The 17,450-nt window shown below is 47.0% G+C and overlaps 1 protein-coding gene across 3 annotated transcripts; it reads right to left on the bottom strand.

Moving 5' to 3' along the window:
* Nucleotides 1-502: 502 nt before the first annotated feature.
* LOC128902410 (zinc finger protein OZF-like) lies at nt 503-5,716 on the bottom strand. Of its 3 annotated transcripts, XM_054185405.1 has the most exons (4): nt 5,464-5,716; nt 3,959-4,955; nt 2,371-2,449; nt 503-906 (listed from the first exon to the last, which is right to left on the bottom strand). In XM_054185405.1, the coding sequence occupies exons 2-4, from the start codon at nt 4,942-4,944 to the stop codon at nt 871-873; spliced, it is 1,101 nt and encodes a 366-aa protein (XP_054041380.1). In that variant the 5' UTR covers nt 4,945-4,955; nt 5,464-5,716; the 3' UTR covers nt 503-870. The 3 variants fall into 3 exon arrangements, with proteins under 3 accessions (XP_054041380.1, XP_054041389.1, XP_054041374.1); XM_054185414.1 differs by lacking the exon at nt 2,371-2,449; XM_054185399.1 differs by lacking the exon at nt 503-906 and having other exon boundaries at nt 1,219-2,449.
* Between the last annotated feature and the right edge of the window lie 11,734 nt (nt 5,717-17,450).

Genomic DNA, 17,450 nt, shown 5'->3' with positions numbered 1-17,450 from the left:
TTCTCCCAGGCATAAATAATGAAGCAAAGAGGAATGTAAAAGTTGTATTTCAGTCATCCTATTACATATATTTTGTCAGTGGGGGACTGGAAAACTGGATCTCATACAACCCAGGTGAGAGAACTGGGAAGATAATCTTCTCAGAGCAGCTGTGGCTCTGTCAGAACCAGGTTCACCTACCAGCAGGATGGTGTGGCACTGCCGAATAAGGTTCTGCCACTTTCTCTTGTAAAGGAATAGCGAGCACTGTGTGCCATCCTCTGGCTTTTCAGATTCATGCAGAAATGTTAGAAGAAAATGAAGACCACTTCTAAGAATACCCCTCACCTCTGGATTCTTATTTGCATTGCACAGCAGTTGTGTTAAGGAACAGTCACCCCTCTGTGAAGGATGACACATGTATTTCCAAATCTGCCGGGGGCAAAGAAACTGTGACGCTCCGGAGGTCACTCTGCGGAGAAAGAAAGAAGAGGAGATGGGAAAACAAAGAACACTAGGGTGAAAAACTTTATTTCAGAGACATCATTCATCCATTTGTCTATCTTAGTTATTTCTAAAGTGCCATAGTATCACTGTAGTATCTAAGCACCATTAGCACAACAGGAATTTACAGTATTCTACAGAGCTCCCTCAGCTGGCAGGAGGATCTGGGCACCAGCTGGCGACCACGGGTCTGGGACGGGGTGTGCTAGGGATGGTCTGCTGAAACGATAGTAGCTAATTACCTTTTGCTTTTTCCAGTAGTCTCCCGCTGTGATCCTGAGGGAGGAGACAGCTGCTAGAGAAGTCCGTGAGCTAGCTGCTGTGAAAGTAAACCTTCCGGTTCTTCGCTTTTTGCACATGCCCATACCTCTGTCTTATAAGTTTGGCTCATGAGTTTGTGCTGCCCACAAAGAAATTAAATCCCTGGAAGAAGAGGAACATACCCTGTAACTTCTGTAACAGCAAAGGAAGGATGGTGCCCAGATTCTCCTCTCTAGCTAGATGACCACAAACAGTAAAAGGCAGACAAGCTAGGGGAAGTGAATTATTTCAGCCAAGTGACACTGAACAGTGAAAACTAACAGCGGCTGTGGAAAGGAACTCCAGAAATGTGCTTACACTGGTGAGCAATCCAATCCTAGCCACTAAGACTACTGCACTGGCAATGTGCTGTGAACCCTAAGGCCACTTTTATTTGGCATACGGTTTTAAAGAAGTTCATAAAGATCTTAGAAATAAACGCACGTCAATCCTTTTAATTTACAGAGCACTGTTAAGTACACACAGCACTTCACAAAGCATGTAGAAAGGAAAAGAAATGCTCTGAGGACTGCTGCGAAGGCATATTCAGGGGCAGCTGGCTTCTCAAACCAGAATCTCGATGTGAGTCTTTCCTTCTGAGTTGAGCTCAGCTATGTGCAGACCTGGGTTTGATTTCATTGATCTGCTACAGCGACTCAGTTCAGATTGCCAAAAGAAAAGCTGCATTCACAAGATGTTTTTCCCTGGCAAACAGGGCTTCCCAGCCAAACGGTTAGTTTTAGTGCTGTAGATTTCCTTTAGGAAATTTAAACTGGAATGAGACAGACCCACACAAATTGATCAGTTCTACAGCTGCACCGCAGAATAACCTTTTAATTCAGTTAAAAATGAGTCTACCAACTGAGAGCTGTAGTATCCCTTCTGAAAGTCTGCTAGCAAATGAAAATCTTGATGCTTCTGGAACCAATTAGATGACCGTTAGTTACACTTCCAAACCACTTTCCAGAAATGGAACAGAAATCAAGAAGTCATTGGTTTGAAGCTGTTCATAAAAAAAACCCAAACAACAAACACAAAGCTAAAAGCAAAAATGTGCATTTGCAAACGAAGGCTTTGGTTCCTGTGTAAACAAAGCCCACCCTATTTCTGAAAGCTCCTTCTACTTCCCTGAGCAGCTGCACATAAAGGTGCCTTGTTCCTCTAGGAGCTGCAAACAATTTCATGCTCCCCCTACAGCTCCTTTTTATTAAACTATATGAAAATAACATTTTATCAGCAGTTGAGTGTCAAGAAGTGGCTTGGGGCTTGCAGAAAGGACCCCTGCAATCTCTTGGAGAGTAGCAAGTTCTGTGGACAAGCATCCCTGGCCAGCAGCTGCTCAAATCCATGGATCTTCTTAGCATCTTTATTTCCTTCATCTCTTCCCCACCACAGCTCCAGTCTTTTCACTGGCTTCAGTCTGCATTCCTTTTTCCACAGACCTACTGAAGCCATGGAGCCAGTTGCAGGATTAGTAAGGTACATAGCAAAACCAGAAATCTTTTCTAAGCTCCAGCAGTGCTGGATAAGCACACCAAACGGTATCATCACTAAAACGATCGCAGCAAAACAGTCAAAAATATAAACCATGTAAAGTGTTGCACTGCGATTCCTTGTAGTTAAAACCATGAGGGGGGTACATCCTATAACTGCCACCGATATGTACCTGTGTAAAATGAGGGGGAGAGCACTATGCTGAGTGACATTAGGAAATCATTCCTCGCAACCACAGGGCCACACATTTTTATATAGATATATAAATAAAACAACTCCATTCCAGATCTTACACACACACACAAAGTAATCAGTGTAAAACAATGTCCTGATGTGAAAACGCAGATGTTTTGGTACAAAACCTACTTCTCCCAGCTTCTTGTTGAGAAATTCTAGTATATACAGTATGTTTATCATTTTGAGAAGTACTGTTATGGTGTAGGGTCACAGCTGGACATTTTGACAACTTCCATGGTGTGTGCACGCATGATCGCTCACATGTGTGAAGATACACATAGTATAAAAGCTAGTTCTTACATATGTGAATACATATAGATGTTATTTACACACATGCACAAACACACACAGAGGTCAAAATGGGACTTGAGAAATACTGATATGGAATCAGGTAAGTCCTAGTACACCGTTGTTCTGTCCTATTTTGCGACACATCTTACACCAGCCCACTTGAAACCTATCTGTGAATCCGAATTCTGCAGAAGGCTACCCATACAAACTCACAGGCGACCTTCATACACCTGTCAAGTTGAGTACCATAGTCTTAGCAGCAGCAAGTATAATTCTGATTATTTTTTATTTTAAGCCTCCAGGTATGATAGTTTTCCACATTGGTTACCCACCAGTTCCGAGATTCCAGAACAGGCCATGTCGCTATCCCACAGCTCCCTCATTCCTACCATCCAAGCAGCATTTGCAGAAAACCTTTGCAGGCAAGCCTTCCTTCTCTGGTTCAGGGTATGCCTACACGTTCATTTTACAAGCACACTCAAGTGGTCTTTGCCTGTGCTTCAAGTTGGCCCACACACTGTATATGGATAATGCAGAGTCTCCACCCTCTCAGCAGTACGTTTTACTTAGCTTTGACCTTCCTGACTGCTGTAGGAGACACAGAGCTGGCTTAGACCACAAACATGGTGAGCTTCCATAGACCTCTGCAATATTATAAAGGTCACAACATTTCAGCTGCAAGCAGAACAAAGCCCCTTAAAGACCCCATCTCCCATCTTATTTCCCTTGACATGACGACACTTGCATATGTTGCATGACCAAGCAGCTTTTCATCGTGTGACCTGATGTTGTGCATTCTCTGCTCAGGCTCCCAGGCAGACACCTCTCACAGGGAGGTGGGACAAACTATCTGCACCTTAGCCATGTGGCAGATGGCATCCGATTCTAGTACCAGGCAAAGAGGATGACAGGGCCTTGGGATGCAGAACTACCCACTGCAACCACTGCTCACTTTCTGTCCGTGCCCAAGGTGCATTAGGAGGAGGAGGTGACTGAAAAGGGCAACATGGGCCAAAGGCATTACTCTGGCCAGCTGCCTATAATCCAGGTGCCTATAATCACACCCTTGTCTACCCTTTTGCCCCTCAGGCACATTTTGGACAGGCCTGGACCAGGAGCTGCATCCTTGATCACCCCAGACCATGCTGCCTACCACACATGCATCCGCTGGTGTGAGACTAAGTAGGAGTTGCGACTGAAGCTCTTCCCACAGTGGGAGCACTTGAAAGGTTTCTCCCCAGTGTGGATACGACGGTGACGGATGAGGGTGGAGTTGTCACTGAAGCAGGTCCCGCACTCGGCACACTTGTAGGGCTTCTCCCCAGTGTGGGTGCGACGGTGCTGGACAAGGTGTGAGCGCTGGCTGAAACTCTTTCCGCAGTCAGGGCACAAGTATGGCTTCTCACCTGTGTGGACACGCCGGTGGATGACCAGCTTAGAGCTCTCACTGAAGCACTTGTTGCAGTCAGCACACTTGTAGGGCTTCTCGCCTGTGTGGAGCCGCTGGTGGGCAATGAGGTTGGAGCTGTCGCTGAAGCGCTTCCCGCACTGCGGGCACTTGTAGGGTTTCTCGCCCGTGTGAAAGTTGGCATGGCGGAGCAGGCCTGAGTTCTGGTAGAAGTTCCTCCCGCACTTGGCACAGACATAAGGCCTCTCGCCAGTGTGGTTGCGCTGGTGCTGCACCAGGTGGGTGCTCTGGCTGAAGCTCTTCCCACAGTCCTTACATTGGTAGGGCCGCTCACCCGTGTGGACGCGCTGGTGCTGGATAAGGTGGGAGCGGCGGCTGAAGCTCTTGCCGCAGTCAGCGCACATGTACGGCTTCTCCCCTGTATGGATTCTCTGGTGTCGGATCAAGTCGGAGCTGCGGTTGAAGCTCTGCCCGCACTCGACACAGATGTAGGGCTTCTCTCCCATGAATGCTCGCTGGGGCACCGCTGTCTCCTTCCGCTTCCGAAAGCTGCAGCGAGAAGTCTTCTCTGGCTCCGTCTCCGGGGAGAGAAGGTCCGGCCTCGGACAGGACACTTCCTGGTCGCAACCATGAGGAGAAACTTCCCTTATGAAAAAGTCCGAAATGGCCCCGCAGGGTTTGGTTGCCTCTGGGAGCCCATCTCGCTGGAGATCCCCCTCATTCTCACTCATGCTCCCATCACCTGCCGGGACAGAAGTACAGTTCAGACACAGAGTCCAGACACAACCAACACCTTTCACTCCCTTCTTCACCACCCAATCTGGCCACGGTAGCCACCCCACACAGGGTCCCCGGCCAGGTGCTCCCTCCCCCTGCACAGTCCCTCCCGGCTCCGCCACCGCCAGGGGAGAGGCGGCGAAGGCGCCGGGACCGGCTCCATCCCCCCTGGCTGTCACCCCCGACCGACACGGCCGGCAGCTTCCCCCTCCCGCTCGCCCCCCGCCTGAGGGGGGCTGTGCCAGGGCACTGGAGGCCGAGGCGCTGGGCCGGGGAAGGAGCTGCCGGAGGAGGCCGGCAGGCGGCGGCGGGCCCTGGCGGCACCGCCCGGCCGGCGCTCCCGATCCCGCGCCGCCCTCCCGCGGCAGCAGCACCGGCGGCGATGCTGAGGGCAAAAAGCAACCCCCGCAGCCCCGCCCCGAGTCCCTCAGCTGCCCCCGCCCGGGGCCGGCGACCCGCCGTGCCCGCCTCACCTCCGCCTGGCGGCGCGGCCCCGGCCCCGGCCCGGCCCGGGCGGGGCGGAGGGGGGCGCCGGGCGCAGCCCCGACTGGGCGCGGCGCGGCCAGCGGCCGCGGGGAGGGGAAGTTCCCCGCGCCGCACCGGCCCCGCCAGCACTTCCTGCGGCTCCTGGCAGGCGGCCGGCCGGCCTCTATGGTTGTAACCCTTCCGGCCCCGGCCCGCCCTGCCCTCCGCCGCGGCGGGCGGAGGGATCCCCCCTGGGCGGGCGCGGGGGCCGCGGGAGGCCGCGGCAAGGCGAGGCCCGGCCCGGCGGCGGGGCTGGGCTCAGCCGCCGGTGGAGTCCCTCCCCTGCCGCCGGCCGCTCCCCAGCCGGGGCTCACCTCCCGGCTGCCCCCGCCGCCGGGCGCTCCCCCCAGCTCGTCCCTGCCTGCCCCCGCGGCGTGGGCTTGGCCCCGCGTCCTGGCCCCACTGAGGGGCTCGGAAGGAAGGAGGAGGGGTGGGAGCGGGTCTGTGGCCGGGCGCCATGCCCGCCGGGGGTCACACGGCTGGGTCTGGCCCTAGGGGTGCAACCCCGGCGGCCGCCCTCGGTCGGAGACCGCGGGGCAGTCGGGAGCAAAAAGGACCGAGGTGTGGTGGGCCGCCTCAGCTGGCCGCCCGCTGGCCGGCCCTCGCCCCGCCGGGGCTGCCAGTTCCCGCAGCCTGCCCGCTGCCGTGAGCGTGCCCGCTGCTGTGCTGCCCTGACGAGCTGCTTCCTGCGGCCGCAGTTGTCCCCTTCACCGAACGCTCCCTCGCGTGGCTTTGTGTCACGGCTGTCTCCCATCCCTCCCTCGCAGTTCTCTATTGCGGCTCCAGAATAATGAGGAGGCTCCGGGGAGACCTCATTGTGGCCTTTCGATATATAAAGGGGGCTTAAAAGAAAGACTTTTTACCAAGGCCTGTAGTGATAGGGCAAGGGACAACGGTTTTAAACTGAAAGAGTGTAGATTGCCATTGGACATAAGGAAGAAATTCTTTACTGTGCGGGTGGTGAGACACTGGAACAGGTTGCCAGGGAAGCTGTGGATGCCCCATCCCTGGAAGTGTTCAAGGCCAGCCTAGATGGGGCTTTGAGCAGCCTGGTCTAGTGGGAGGTGTCCCTGCCCAGGGCAGGGGGTTGGACTAGATGGTCTTTAAAGGTCCCTTCCAACCCAAACTGTTACTGTAAGCTGGCAATTAAAGACTCTCTAACACTCAATTTTGGAGTGTTAGAAAGCAGGCATGCTTTATTGCAGCGCTGGACACACAGGGGATCACTCTGCCTAATGCACGCACCGAGTTGCTCAACTACAAAGGTTATGAGCAATCAGAATATACATATTCATTACATTTCCTGGAAATGATTAACATACTCATATTATCACCTAAAACTCATTACTGTATGTAAATGTGCCGGACGCATGTGCATCCATTGCATGGTGGTCTTCCGCATGCATTTGTGGTCTTCCAGGGTCCTCTGGTGGTCGTCAATAGTCTTCCTCACCATGTCCGCTGATTGAACTTGGCCTTCGCGCATACTCAGTTGGTCTTTTGGCTTAGTTTGCAACTCATGTTTTCACAAAACTAGCTTATTCTAGCATCTCTCCCTATCTATTCTACTCAAGGATGCAGTGTCTCAAGACTTCCTTTTATCCAACTAAACCCAGCAGATGTCTAACTCATCCGCTTACAAAGCATTTCAAACTTAGCTACATTATTCCAGTAAGGAGGGAACCATATGTTCTTTTTAACTTGGTATCAGTAAGGCCTGAGGGGCCTTCCACCCCAGTGGTTTGTGCTGTTCAAGGCTACTGTATCACCAGCTCCTGTATCAAAACCATCCTATGATTCCCAAATTCCAGCACCTGACGCATTCCCAAACTACTTGATAAATGAGGAACAGCGGCTGTTTTGATGAAAGGAATCTCAGAGCGCATGGGAAAAAAATTTAAAAATTTTGGATTTACCAAAAGGTAAGAGAGAAGCCTAGATTTTCATGAGACACTCATGCAGTTGAGTCACCTCATTTGGAAGTACTGAGTCAACCAAGAGGACAGAACACATTTATTTTTGGCTCAGGTTGCAAAGGTTTGCAGAACCTGAAGTGATGCTTGTCTCCATATGCTTAAATACTGACATGAATATTCATTAAAACGTTGACTATGATTGTTAAATAATTGGAGTTAAATGCTAGTGTTTTCCACAGTTACTCAAAGCAGAAGAAACAAAAGACTTTTATTTTGCTTTGGTGCCCTTGAACAGGCTTACCACAACTTTTCCTTCTGACCTGATACAGTGGGAAAACAGTTCCGCTGTCCCCGCCGTGCATGCCAAATTGTTTTCTGATTTATTCCCAGTCCTTTTTAAACGGCTCTGTCTAGTAACTGTTCTGCTGACCTTATACCCAAATGTTGCTTCATTGAGGTAAGTGTTGTTGACCAGGAGAATTAGCCATTGCAAGAGAAGAAATTAAGTTGTGTAAATAAGATAATGTGTTTAACGAGGTGGAAAAACAAGAGGAAGGATCAGTGAACTACATACCCGCAGAGTGCCCGGTATAGTCAGCTGGAAGAGGAGAAAGCCTTTGCTGAAGTCTTTCACAGGGGCTGCGAGGGAGCACAGCTTAAAATCTTAAAAAATAAATTTTAAGGAGCAAACAGTTATCGGGAAGAACCTGGTAGCGGTTGTGTTCAGCCTATTCTCCACAAGCTGGAGATCTGCTGGATATTTGGGCTGCATGCCTGGAAAATAATCCCAGGTAGGGAAGACGGAACCTGGAATCAAACGGTCAGTAAGGCAGCTGTATGAGCACAGCACAGAGGAAAGTTACGTTAATATTTACATGGCAAAGCAAAAGAAGATGCTGATCCTAGGACAGGACAACATCAACCTCACAGGACGCACAAAGGAAGTGGGTACGAAAGAGGACCTGTAGTTGTTTGGGAATGTGTTTTTTTCTGTCACTCAGAAGAAGTACTTCCATATCTTTGGAGTGGCGTGGCTGAAGGAAATGGAAATCAAACCAGTCGCTCACTGGGTAAGGAAAAGCTGGGAAGATGGCCAGGGACGCAGTGCTAAAAGCTTTGAAACATAATACTCACGGAGGTGAGCATCATCAGAATAGCTGCAATAAAAGGCTGGAGGATGACAGCAGGATGGTTTGTTGTGAATAATTTATAGTAGTTTAATTCATACCAAAATAATTTATAATAAGGATTTTAATCATAATTTAAATCACCAAGTGAGCAAATTTGAATTAAGTAAGCGATGTTAATCGTATTTTGTAGGCATGCTTTTAGAAGGTTTTCTTCCCTAAAGGAAAGATTGATTCTCATTGCTTGCTGAACTTAAGTTTAAGAAATCTAAAACTAAGACTAAACTTTCCACAAAATAACCCTTTTTTTTGTTATCGAGGAGAATACACAACATATACACACAAGTAGTTCTATAAGTTAACATGCGTTTCATTATTTATTTAATCCACATAAATTTTTAATGTCATGATTTTGTAAACTGTTGAATTACACCTTCTATTTATTAAATAATTCCTGTGTTTATTCCAGACTTGATGTTTGTGGAATTGGAACAGTGGAAAGGAAAAACCTAGAATTTTCAATTTTTCTTGTAAGTGAAATATGATGAATACATCTAAGAAATGCTTTATGTTTAAAGTTGAGATATTTATTAAACAAAGCTTAGGAAACTGTTTTCAGAAAAATTTTAGGAAAAATTTTAAGAAAAATTAAGATAATTGTAATAAATTTCACACCTAATGATTATTCAGATTGGAATGGGAAAACCAAGCTTTCTGGCTTTAATATTGTCTAAGTTTGTGCTCGATTTTCTTTAACACCTTGGCAACAGGTATACTGTGCTTCAGTTTATTTTTTAATGTAATATAGGCCAAATTATTTTTACAGGTTACTGTAAATGTGGGCTTTAAAATGGACGGCCATCTTTTCATGTGTAATTTAAACAGGCTTAACTGGGGAAAAAACACGCTCAGATTTTTTAAAAAAATGCACATTAAATATTTCTAGTTTAAAAAAAAAACAAACCAGAACCACAAAGAAAACATTTATTAACAACTTGGCTGGCTGCTCGTGTTATCACACTGCTCCCTTCCCAGATTCTGTCCCATGTCAAGTGCTCCGTGTCCTCTGATATGTGGACAAATAACAAGCAGCCTTCTAGTTACCAAACCAAACTGTCTTGTTATTAAGATACAAGTCTTACAGAAGGACTGGGTCACAGACACTGGCTTGTTGATAGCTCCCCAGGTTCTTCCATCCTCTTCCTCCTCCTTTGAAAGGCTGTGTGGATTTCTCTGTCTTTCCTTTTAGCAATTCATACCGTGTCATGTATACCGGTCTGTGGTGGTTTGCTATGGTTCCCAGGGTATGATCCATCACAGGTTTCTGGCCATCAACTACATTCAGCTGTGGCTCTCCCAGTCTTACAGACTGTGAAGAATAATGGTCTTCAAACTGGTTTCCCTTTTCTTTGTTGTGTTTACGGAGAATTTCCTTCTCTCCTGGTTGCATTGGAAGGTGTCCCGTTGATTCTCTGTAGACTTAAGACGCTTCGTCTCCTTGGGACTTTGAAGTGGGGTGAGGGTTGAGGCTTTTTCAGCACTTTTTTTATTTTGTCATGGTCCTATCTGTCCAGATGTACTAGCTGGTTACTGCTACTACTTTGCCGTTACTTCCAGTTTTGTCCCGGACTTATACCCACCTTTTGCCCTGTGTTGGTTTGCAGAAACTGCTGTGCCTGATGGCTACTGATGTAGCTATTTCATGGTTCTATACAGATGTTGCTCATCTGTGCATAGTGTTTTGTGTTTGTTGCTGCAGAAGGCACCCTAGCTGAGAAACCTCCATCCACCTTGTGGTATTAGCCTTTAAATCTGTTTGGATTGAAGTGCGTACTCCTCTTTAAACAAACCCATGTGTCAGGCACATAATTTGTACTTCACACAGAGGAGCAGGAACAATTGCTCCTTACCATAAGGTGGAATGAAAAATGTGTAACTAGTCAGTATCATCCCGTGCTGTTTGAAATGTGGAGTCTTCCACACAATAATAATCTTGTCATCCACAATCTTGATAATGGAATCTTTCTTGTGCCTGGGTTCAGTTTTCGCATCCAGAGTTTAGCTGATACCATTATGGACACATGTAGCTAGTAAATGATTGCCGGCTGTACAGGGACCTTATTATTTTTGATCTCACAGGCTATGAACACTTTGCACCAGATACATTAAGTGATTTTTTTGTTGGTCCTTGTCCTTGTTCTTGCTCCACTCCACTTTGCTCCTGGAATATGGACGTTCCTGTGCAGAAGATAAAACACTTCACAGTCTTAGATGAGTCATATTCACAATCTTAGACAAGTTATCTCTTCCCTAGGAGGTAAGGAAATGTGATTTTTACTAATACCTGACCACGGAACAGAGACTAAAGTCTAGTTGCACCAGTCAACAAATGGGAGATGGTTAAGCATGAGTGGGTCTGGCACTACACAGTTTACGCCTCGCAGGGCAGGGAAATGAAGCTGACACTCCAGAGCCTGGAGGGAGCATCCCAAAACATTTCTCTCATTTGTGGATATGAATGTTATTATTAGTGTATCAATCTGTGCCTTTTCTATGTGTGAGATTTGTAGCATCTGTCAATAGCGATATAGTCCTGGAGAGCAAGTCCCACAGCAGTGACACTGGTATTTGCCCATCTGTAGGTACTTCTAAAATCCTCAGTTGATTTCTTATCTAAACTGTGAGCAGATCCTAATGTAGCTGAGCACAGGTGGATGGTGCACTGATAGTTCCGTAGGCAGGTCTGTGGGTTCAAATGTATTTGCATGTAACTACCGTAGTGTGTGTTGGCACTTGGATTTAAGGGCTTCTGTCTTCACTGGAGAACCTGGAACTGAATCCTACTCGCCCTTTTTGTTGAATAAAGAGAATGAATGGGTGGTGAAGGTCAGGCTTTATATGGTGTCTTTAAATACCAGTTTAGAGCAGGAACTCCCTCTCTCTCCTGTACTTTGGTGCCAATTCAGCCAGAAGTAGTTGATTATTTAGGAATGAGCAAACTTTGCATAAACGTTATCTGGAGAAGCAGGCATTTTTCTCCAGATAACGTGAAATGGGGATGCATCTGCTGGATTAATGCTAAGAGCACAATGCTATTTTTATATATAAACATATGTGTCATGGCACATATTTATCTTTGCAAGTGAGTTACATGCGCCAGGATGCAGGTGCAAATGAAGATATGTCACTGCTTCGGATCAAGGCTTCGTTGGACCAGACTGTGGCTTCAGCACTGCATTATCATCTACACTGTCTCTGATCCTTGGTCTCCTGAGTCATCATAATGGCTACACCAAAATCAGGGGTAGTTTCCAATAATTCACCTTTCATTCACTTTCTCTAAGCACAAAAGAAGAGGCTCTTTTGTTTGACTCTAAATCCATTTACTGACTTCTTTACTGGTAGGTTGGCAAAGGAGTCGTTTTCTGGTCTTCGTGCTCCTTTTACTCATGCAGTTTATAAATCAAACTATACCCTGGTCTCAGGAAATACACGGTAGGCACGGGATGCTGAGAAGCCAAGGGATTGTAAAGGCTTTAGATCCCCAGGTCCCACTGAGAGTTACCTGGGACACTGGATGACTTCTAGAAACCTCTGAAATGCCTGACTTAATGTTTTCAACGCAGGGGAAAATCCTGCCTGGCTTTTCAGAATTTACCAGAGATGTTTTCAGAACCCTCTGGCTTTTCAGTTGGGACATTTCGGAATTATCCCATGGATTCAGCGGTTTTTTTTTTCTGCCAGCCCTGGTGAGACAGAGAGCGATGTCAGCCTGCATTTGGCTGAAATGCTGTTTCCCAGACCGCCCAGGTGGTGGCAGATTTGGAGGATATTAAATCAGACTTTTCAACCTGTTTTGCCGTGGAGCCAAATTGTTTCCCACGTGGGTTAAAGATGCCCCCGTCTGAACCTGTTACTCTTTTATACTTCTGAAGCCATTTAAATGTCTTCCATTTAAAATGGAAAATCTCTGCTTTTGAGTGCAATCACTCCTTAACACAAGTGTTATCTGCTGTTGTATTTCGTGTTAAATTTCTGCTAAATCAAAGTTTAGTGACTCGATTTGTTGGGGAAGGGCTTTTTATTAGTTTGTCTACTTAGTTAAGCTAATGAAGTGCTATTGATTTACAGAGTGCGTGTGTTGAAGTAACTCCTGTGTCTGTTGTACCACGCACAAAACCCACAGATTGGCTGTCCCAAAGTTTCTGGTGGGTCAGGACTTGCTCCTAGAAGGAAGTATCTGTCCATTGGTGCTGGGAACGCTCCCTGAGGCTTTTAAAGACACCTCCCCCGACCCCCCCCCCACGTAGCCACACAATCTCCCAGCCTCACTCCTTGTTCCTTGAAGGCAGAATTTCCCTCTTTCTGCATTTTCACCCTCTTCCGGCTGCTAAAGTTTATTCAAGCCTGCAAGGTTCTGATGTCCTTTATTTATTAACTTTTCTATAGATTTTAGGGGGGTACCAGCAAATTAAGTGCCACAGGGCTTTGGGGGAGGGGGAAGTTGAGTGGGCAGAAAGGATGACTGTGATAGTTTGGCTTCTTGTTTAATACATGCCAATGAACTTGTTTGTATTAGTTCTTTCTTCAAACCCAGTAGCTAATCTGTTAGTGCCCTAGTAATTGCCTGAGTGACAAATACGGGGTGAATATTTTGAGTATCTTTGGTTTTATGCAGTGTTTTCTGGTTCATGTTTCTGTGGGTTATGTTAGCCATTTCAGCCCAGCATCCCTATTGGAACTTGTGAAGTCTTTTCTGGATTCTCCTATCCTGTAAGAATGGTTTACAATCACCAAAAATCAAATCCTTTGCATTTGAGAAATTCACTTCATTATTCTTCCTTAAAAAACAAGAAAATCCTCAAAACGTGGAAGCTTGCCAAACTCCAAAATGCCTCTACAATATACTACCAAAACCAAAACGCGTGGAGTAAAAATAGATGTGGCGAATCATGCTTTAAACCTAATCTTGAACTCCTTTGATGCTTGTGCAATTATTTGTGCATTACAATTTTTCAAGTGTTTTTAAGTAGTGTTCTTGGCTTCCTCAGTTATTCAAAAAGTCATACTGTGTATAGCCATGCTTTGTGTAATTTCTTAGTTTCCTTGGGAATATGGTGAGCCTTTTTTTGTCCTGGATTTTGGAAAGCTGAAATTTGTGCCATATTTAATTACAAAATGGTGAAAACATGCAATAAATCATGCTTGAGTTTATTATATATGAAACTGCTTTCCATTTGAGGGAATTGTGTTAATGCTACTCTAGACTGCAAGTTGGTTGTGGCAGCAAATAATATTTCATTTTGTATTTGTACGATACCAAAGTACAGTCATGTCTCAGTCCAGTACAAGGTCACCTAGAAGCTATTATAATATAAATATAGTACAATAGTAGATCTCCACCTGCTGGTTTTTTTCATACATTATAGCTAAAATTAGACAACCACTGAATTTTAAGAGAGGAAAGAATTATTTTGGACATACCTTCTGCTTCTTCATTTAAGGAAAGAAAGGACTGTACATAATACTCAAGCTGATAAATTTGTTATCCCCTGGTGACCTGACAGATGCCACTGAGATCCTGGGCACCTGCGCATTCCAAGTAGCTCTGCACAGCAGAGATGGAAAAGCAACCATTTTGGCTTTTCATTGGGGAAGAGAATGAGCTGTAACACGGTTTTGTCTCTGTTGTCTATTTAAGCTTTGTGTAAGCGAGGAGCAAATACATGGGTCTTTCCCTTGACATTGTTTTAAGCTTTATGTGGGTAGAAATATAACAGTTTGTTGGTTTGTTATGGTTTGAGAAAACCCAACAATTTATTGTTGTTTAGACAATTATTCTGTCACCCGATGACCCCTCCCCGACCGTGAAGGGGAACCAGGGAAAACAAGGAAACATGAGGGTTGAAATATAAATAGATTTAATAAATAAAACTAAATAATTAACAATAATACTAAAGAACCAGTATTAATCCCAATATAAGATATACAAGGATTATACTCAGCCAATTCTATCAGCAGGAAGCTGTGCACATCCAGCAGCAGACAGCAAATGTTGGACACTGCAAGTGCTACGGCTTCAGGAGGAAGGGAAGGGCTCAGGGGTCTGGCACCGGGGCAAGGAGTTCTCTGGACCACCACCATCAAGGGAGAGAGCAACTACGCAGCAAACTTTCTAATTTATATTGAATGTGATGTTCATGGTACGAAATAATCCTGCTGGCCAGCCTGGGTCAAGTGCCCAGGTCTAGCTCCTCCTCATCCGTGCAGCTGGCAAGGCTCGAAAACACCGAGACCTTGAATGCCACATAGCCTAGCTGGCTATGAAGTAAACATTTTCACAAATTCAGACACTAGAGTCTTCTAAAAGTGCAGTTTTCCCAAGCATTAGAAGAGAAGTTAGTCCTGTGTCACTCAACCCAGGACGAGGTTACAGCAGGAGAGTCTGTGGTGGTTGTGCTTGGAGGATTATTATGGCCATAATTATTTGCAGGTCACTCTCGGGGCGGTTCTCTGTCAGGTCAGTCATGATCTCCACTTAGATGCTGGCTGCTTTATTTCTCCCCTAGTAGGTGTTCACCTTTTAGAAAGAAAGAAGGTGGAACTGTAAGGGAAGAAAAGGCTCCTCCAGAGGAAAGAAGGACTGACAGCAAGATTTAGTCGTCCTCTGAACCTCTGCTTTGAGAGTGAGGGTGAACTGGCGCCTCCTGGGAGAATTCCTTATTTTCTTCACTGAAGATGAGGGGAGTAGGAGATGTGGTAGGAAGGGAGTGATGTCTAACTCTTGTGGCCTTTGCAAGAAAATACAAAGATATTTTATGTTTTAACTTAATTTTTGGAGTTATGTGATTTTATTTGACTCTTAGGTAAAGAGAGTTTTTACAGCAAATATTTCTTTCTCTAAAATCTGTTTTAACAAAACCGAAATACTTTTTTGGAATCTATCAGCTTTGACAGACTTTAACCACGTTTTGGAATGGAACAGCCGTCAAAAGCGAACAGAATATTCTGTTTTAACATGTGTGTGGAGAATATTTTGTTTCCACATTCAAATGGAAAGATGCAGCCCACCTTGTTCACTGAGCGCTTGATCTGTGTGCAGATGGTACAGAAATGAAGGTCAGTGAATGGGGAAGCATAACTATGGTGCAATTTAAGATGTCTGACAAATGCCTGACAAATTTGGTGGCCTTCTACAATGGGGCTACAGCATTGGTAGATAAGGGGAGCGCAACTGATGTCATTTACCTGGACTTATTTGACACTGTCCTGCATGACATCCTGGTCTCTAAATTGGAAAGACATGGATTTGATGGATGGACCTTTCAGTGGATAAGGAATTGGCTGGATGGCTGCACTCAAAGAGTTGCGGTCAATGGCTCGATGTCCAAGTGGAAACCAGTGATGAGTGTGATTCCTGACGCATCGGTAGTCGGACAGGTGCTGTTTAACATCTTTGTCGGCGACATGGACAGTGGTATTGAGTGCACCCTCAGCAAGTTTGATGATGACACCAAGCTGTGTGATGTGGTGCACACACTGGAGGGAAGGGATGCCATCCAGGCATGTCAGGACAGGCTGCTAGGACAGGCTTGAGAGGTGGGCCCACGCAAACCTCATGAAGTTCAACCAGGCGAAATGCAAGGTCCTGCGCCTGGGTCATGGCAATCCCGGGCACAAAGACAGGCTGGGCAGATAATGGATTGAGAGCAGCCCTGAGAGGGACTTGGGAGTGTTGGTGGATGAGAAGCTCAGCACATGTTGGTGATGTGCACTCGCAGCCCAGAAAGCCAACTGCATACTGGCCTGCATCGAAAGAAGTGTGGCCAGCAGGTCGAGGGAGGTGATTCTATCTCTCTACTCTGCTCTGGTGAGACCCCACCTGGAGTACTGCGTCGAGCTCTGGAGCCCTCAGCACAGGAAGGACATGGACCTATTGGAACGGGTCCAGAGGAGGGCCACAAAGACGATCAGAGGGCTGGAGCAACCCTCCTATGAGGACAGACTGAGAGAGTTGGGGTTGTTCAGCCTGGAGAAGAGGAGGCTCCAGGGAGACCTTATAGCGGCCTTCCAGTACCTAAAGGGGGCCTACAGGAGAGATGGACTCTTTATCAGCAGGTGTAGAGATAAGATGAGGGGTAACAGCTTTAAACCGAAAGAGGGGAGATTTAGATTAGATATTAGGAAGAAATTCTTTACTGTGAGGGTGGTGAGGCACTGGAACAGGTTGCCCAGGGAGGGTGTGGATGCCCCATCCCTGGAAGTGTTCAAGGCCAGGTTGGATGGGGCTTTGAGCAGCCTGGTCAAGTGGGAGGTGTCCCTGCCCATGGCAGGGGGGTTGGAACTAGATGATCTGTAAAGGTCCCTTCCAACCCAAACCATTCTATGATTGTATGTGGAAAAGGCCAGCTTGTGGAAAAACTGCGGGCGAAGCTCCGTACCTGGGGAACCTGGGAAGGGAAGGAGCAGAGCCACACAGTTGCTTCTCCTATTTTTCTCTGCTGCGAGCCTGCAGCGGTACATCTGCAGCATGGCCAAGTCGGTAAAACACACCCATCTGGGCACATTTTGGAGGAAGCGCGTGCTGCTGGGGAGGTGTGACTAAGGCTCAGGGCGGTGAGGCCTTCCAGCACGTCTCCTCACCCGGAGCTCCTGCCTGCCGGTGAGGGAGCCGGAGGGCAGGGGAGAGGCGCTGCCGGGTGGTTAGTTCCTGAAGCCCCACATGCAAGGGTGACCTCCACGCCTGTTGTTTCTGAGCTCTTGGGCTTTCGGGCCCTCTCTTTGCCGTGGCAGCTGCTGCGTGTCCTCTGTCATGATGGAGCAGGTCTTCCTCTTCGCCTGCCTTCCCTTCTCACCGTGCCAGGCTGCACCCCACCAGGCACGGAAGCCCGT

Source organism: Rissa tridactyla, chromosome 1 (assembly GCF_028500815.1).
Source record: "Rissa tridactyla isolate bRisTri1 chromosome 1, bRisTri1.patW.cur.20221130, whole genome shotgun sequence".
Taxonomy (NCBI): domain Eukaryota; kingdom Metazoa; phylum Chordata; class Aves; order Charadriiformes; family Laridae; genus Rissa; species Rissa tridactyla.
This window is presented reverse-complemented; position numbering and strand designations above follow the sequence as displayed.

What these genes read in the sequence shown, in the direction of transcription:
- LOC128902410 (XM_054185399.1), bottom strand. Translation starts at nt 4,944, where the DNA reads ATGAGTGAGAATGAGGGGGATCTCCAGCGAGATGGGCTCCCAGAGGCA. An exon ending in CACCAGCGGATGCATGTGTG is followed by an intron (nt 2,450 to 3,958) that starts GTAGGCAGCATG and finishes CATTTTACACAG; the next exon opens with GTACATATCGGTGGCAGTTA.